A 5,000-nucleotide genomic window follows, 5' to 3' on the forward strand; every position below is an offset into this window, starting at 1 on the left:
GACTCAAGGATGTTACTGGATCAATCTCCATGTGAGCATTACAGAGAGACTCTCTTTTGTGTGTGTGTGTGTGTGTTTTATATGTTTGGACGGGTTGATGGCAAATTTCGTCGTACTAGTACTTGTTACTCTGTGCAATGACAATAAAGGCTTCTGATTCTGACAAACACACACTAACAACCACACAGAGACACACACATACACACACACATACACAAACACACACACACACACACACACACACACACACTATGAGGGGCATTTTATGCCAGCACACTATACTAAAACGCGTGTACAGCGCCTATGCGATGACATCAAACGTCTAACGTGCGCGTGTAAATTCCATTCACTTTCAATGGACAGACAGGCGTCACGCAGGCGTCACGCAGACGCTGCACGCGCGTTGTTGCACATACGCCTACGTGACGGCTGCGTGACGGGTGAACTACGCCTCAAATACGTGACATGAAGACCCGCGTGACTGTTAAGTACAATTCTACATAGGCGTACAGACACGCGTATTGCGAGTACACCAGATAACATGGGTGACGGGTGAAAAGTGCCACGAGCGAACGTAGTGGACGCCTGTGTGTGTGTGTAACGCGTGTACGCCTATAACAGTTAAGCTGTTACACAGAGTCTCAGCTTCATATGGGATTGTTTATAAGAAAGCACAACTTATAGATGAAGAGAAAGACTATCTCGTACGTACCAGATAAACTTTACGTTTTTCCGGCCAAAACCGGAGGCTTAATTAGCCTGTTTTAGGAGTGAAAGTCAGCAAAATGCAGCTTAAACAAAATGTTTTACCTCATTAGTTAACTACGAATGTCTGTAAAACATAATGGGACTGTGCATAAGTGCCGAATTGGGTTAAACAGTGTAGATATAAGGTCCGATGGAATCATATTGTGAACGGACTGCTGTCCACATGGCTACTGAATATTCATTAGATAGGTCCGCATGGCTACTTAATATTCAGTGATGACAGCGATTACGGCGTCTGCAGGCAGGTAAACCTACCTAATTGCAGCTAATAGAAATATCCTGACAGCTCTGTGGGGGCTTGGAGTTCATCTATAAGTTCTGCTTTCTTATAAACAATCCCATATGAAGCTGAGACTCTGTGTAACAGCTGAACTGTTATAGGCGTACACGCGTTACACACACACACAGGCCCCGCTACGTTCGCTCGTGGCAGTTTTCACCCGTCACCCATGTTATCTGGTGTACTCGCAATACGCGTGTCTGTAAGCACGCCTATTAATCAGACTTTATGCTGGCACAGGCGACGCGTTTTAGGCGTTTAAGTATAGTGTGCTGGCATAAAATACCCCTGATAGCACACACACACACACACAGGTACACACACACACACACACACACACACACACACACGTGCAATCAATCTCATGATGCATGTCTGGAATAAGAAGTGGAATGTGTGTGTGTGTGTGTGTGTGTGTGTGTGTCTCAGGAGGTGATTGCTCAGCCCTCCTGCATGTCTGAAGTCATCAAAGGGAATGAATGTAACCTTGGGGCAGCTCACACACTCACACACACTCACACACACACACACACACACACACACTAACAACCACACAGAGACACACACACACACACACACACACACAATCTCTCTCTCTCTTCAGGTAGAACATGCAGATGTTTTACTAGTTTTAGTGTCTCTGTGAGCAGCTGAATGTCAATGAGGCGTGTGTGTGTGTGTGTGTGTGTGTGTGTGTGTGTCCAGCAGGGGGCAACTTCACCAGCTGCAGAGAGATGTCTGATTGCATAGAAGTCTATGAGAAAATGATTTGTGACCTCAGTGAACATTCTCATAATGAGTTTATGTTTTTAATGTTTTAACACACACACACACACACACACACACACACACACACCTGTCAGGTACATCTCCTCTCCCTCCAGGAACATCATGTGACAGCGAACACACCGCGCACAGCTCGGGTGGTAGTGCTTCCCTCCAGCCTGGAGGAGGAGGAGGAGGAGGAGGAGGAGAGGAGGAGAAGGAGGAGGAGGAGGAGGAGGAGAAGGAGAAGGAGGAGGAGGAGGAGAAGGAGGAGGAGAAGGAGGAGGAGGAGAGGAGGAGGAGGAGGAGGAGAGGAGGAGGAGGAGGAGAATCAGAATCAGAATCAGAATCACAGATTAACAAGTACTAGTACAACAGAATGTGCCATCAACCCGTCCTAAACGTATAAAAACAGTCGCTCCATGATTCCATCCAATGTTCGGTTTGGTACCACAGTCTGAGTTCTGACAGCTCAATCAATCATCAATCATCAATCATCAATCAATCATCAATCATCAATCATCAATCATCAATCATCAATCAATCATCTCAGCAGCCTGATGGAGCTTTAGACAGCTGTCACTGTTTACTGTGTATCTCCATAAACCAGAGCAAAGCCTGATCCAGTCAGCAGTAGACCTGTTATCATGGTTCTGAATAGATAGAGATCTCCTCCGTCCTCCATGGAGAGAGCTGCCAGGACCTCTCCACCTCTCCACCTCTCCACCTCTCCACCTCTCCACCTCTCCACCTCTCCACCTCTCCACCGTCCATCAGCTGCTGACGTCCCGGCAGTTTTTTACATTTTTGCCATGATGTGACTTTTTGGGTCATTTTACGTGTGTTTTGGTCATTTTGTGACTTTTTTGGTCATTTTTCAAATTTGTCATTTTACACTTTACACATACGATGTATATGTTTGTGTATTCCTGTATATATGTGTATATATTTACACACACGCTGTGATCTCATTGGGCGGCAGCAGGATGGACTCAGTCAGCTGATCATGACTCTAATATACAACACCATCAATCTGACCACACACACACACTCACACACACACACACACTCACACTCACACACACACTCACACTCACACACACACACACACACACACACACACACACACACTCACACACACACACACACACACACACACACACACTCACACACACACACACACACACACACACACACACACACTCACTCACCTCCAGCACTCTGCCGCTGATGTACCTGCTGCAGGTGTCACACCTGATCCCAAACTGTGTGTGGTAGTCTCTCTCACAGTACGGAGCTCCGTCTCTGACACACAGAAACACTTCATACTTTATACTTTTATTGAATCAGCAAGAGAACTAAAACAAAACAAACAGCTGTTCATTGTGACTCTCAAAGACACATTTAAATAAATCTGTCCAGCTGATCAGACACTGACTGAATAAAGATAAAAAACCTTAAATCGCTGTTTTTGTCAATAGAGTCTGACAGGTTAGAACACGTCTGTTTATCTTTTCTAACAGCAACATAAAACACTTATTATATTCTAAATATAGTAAAAATACTATGCATAGAGAGAGAGAGCAAAGAGAGTGAGAGAGAGAGAGAGAGTGAGGGAGAGAGAGAGAGAGAGAGAGAGAGAGAGGGATAGAGAGAGAGAGAGCGAGCAGAGAGAGAGCGAGGGAGAGAGAGAGAGCAGAGAGAGAGCGAGGGAGAGAGAGAGAGAGAGTGCGCGAGAGAGTAATAGAGAGGGAACACGAGGGAGGGAGGGAGAGAGAGAGAGGGAGAGCGAGGAAGGGAGAGAGAGCAAAGAGAGTGAGAGAAAGAGAGAAAGAGAGCAAACAAAGAGAGGTAGGGAGCGCGAGAGAAGGAGAGAAGGAGAGAGTGAGAGAGCGAGAGAGAAGGAGAGAGCGAGAGAGGGAGAGGGAGTGAGAGCGAGCAAAGAGAGCTAGAAAGCGAGCGAAAGCTAAGGATAGCGAGGGAGCGTGAGAGAGGGAAGGAGAGAGAGAGAGTAAGAGAGAGCGAGACCGCCACAAGAGAGCGAGAGAGCGATAGAGTGAGAGTGAGAGCGATAGAGAGAGAATGAGAGAGAGCGATAGAGAGAGAGAGAGCGATAGAGTGAGAGAGAGAGCGAGAGAGCGAGGGCGGTGTGGGTGACTGACTTGCTGATGTATTCTCCGGTCAGCGTGCAGCTGCAGGTCCGACACTTGAAGCAGCTGACGTGCCACTGAGACCCCAGAGCCAACAGGGACGCACCATGGAGGATCTGCTGCCCACAGCCCGCACAGGCTGCTTACACAGAGCAGAGGGGAGAGGACAGGCTGCTTACACAGAGCAGAGGGGAGAGGACAGGAGAGGCTGTTTACACAGAGCAGAGGGGAGAGGACAGGAGAGGCTGTTTACACAGAGCAGAGGGGAGAGGACAGGCTGCTTACACAGAGCAGAGGGGAGAGGACAGGAGAGGCTGTTTACACAGAGCAGAGGGGAGAGGACAGGCTGCTTACACAGAGCAGAGGGGAGAGGACAGGAGAGGCTGTTTACACAGAGCAGAGGGGAGAGGACAGGCTGCTTACACAGAGCAGAGAGGAGAGGACAGACTGCTTACACAGAGCAGAGGAGAGAGGACAGGAGAGGCTGTTTACACAGAGCAGAGGGGAGAGGACAGGAGAGGCTGCTTACACAGAGCAGAGGGGAGAGGACAGGCTGCTTACACAGAGCAGAGGGGAGAGGACAGGAGAGGCTGCTTACACAGAGCAGAGGGGAGAGGACAGGAGAGGCTGCTTACACAGAACAGAGGGGAGAGGACAGGCTGCTTACACAGAGCAGAGGGGAGAGGACAGGAGAGGCTGTTTACACAGAGCTGAGAGGAGAGGACAGGACAGACTGTTTACACAGAGCAGAGGGGAGAGGACAGGAGAGGCTGTTTACACAGAGCAGAGAGGAGAGGACAGGAGAGGCTGTTTACACAGAGCTGAGAGGAGAGGACAGGACAGACTGTTTACACAGAGCAGAGGGGAGAGGACAGGAGAGGCTGTTTACACAGAGCAGAGAGGAGAGGACAGGAGAGGCTGTTTACACAGAGCAGAGAGGAGAGGACAGGACAGGCTGCTTACACAGAGCAGAGAGGAGAGGACAGGAGAGGCTGGAAACATGACAATACTTCAATATGTGGAGAAACTGTTTGCAT

General features: G+C 48.6%; 1 protein-coding gene across 2 annotated transcripts in view; it reads right to left on the reverse strand.

Moving 5' to 3' along the window:
* The window catches only part of LOC131986774 (actin-binding LIM protein 3-like), a 35,921-nt gene that overhangs the window by 16,791 nt on the left and 14,130 nt on the right, over positions 1–5,000 (reverse strand). Inside the window, exons 5-7 of one of the 2 annotated variants that reach the window (XM_059351880.1) lie at positions 3,976–4,102; positions 3,025–3,118; positions 1,905–1,992 (exon numbers count right to left, since the gene is read on the reverse strand). In XM_059351880.1, the coding sequence (XP_059207863.1) occupies positions 1,905–1,992; positions 3,025–3,118; positions 3,976–4,102 (309 nt within the window). Of the gene's footprint in view, positions 1–1,904; positions 1,993–3,024; positions 3,119–3,975; positions 4,106–5,000 lie in introns of both variants that reach the window. The other variant, XM_059351878.1, reaches the window with a different exon arrangement.

This window comes from Centropristis striata, chromosome 15 (genome assembly GCF_030273125.1).
Source record: "Centropristis striata isolate RG_2023a ecotype Rhode Island chromosome 15, C.striata_1.0, whole genome shotgun sequence".
In the NCBI taxonomy this organism is placed as follows: domain Eukaryota; kingdom Metazoa; phylum Chordata; class Actinopteri; order Perciformes; family Serranidae; genus Centropristis; species Centropristis striata.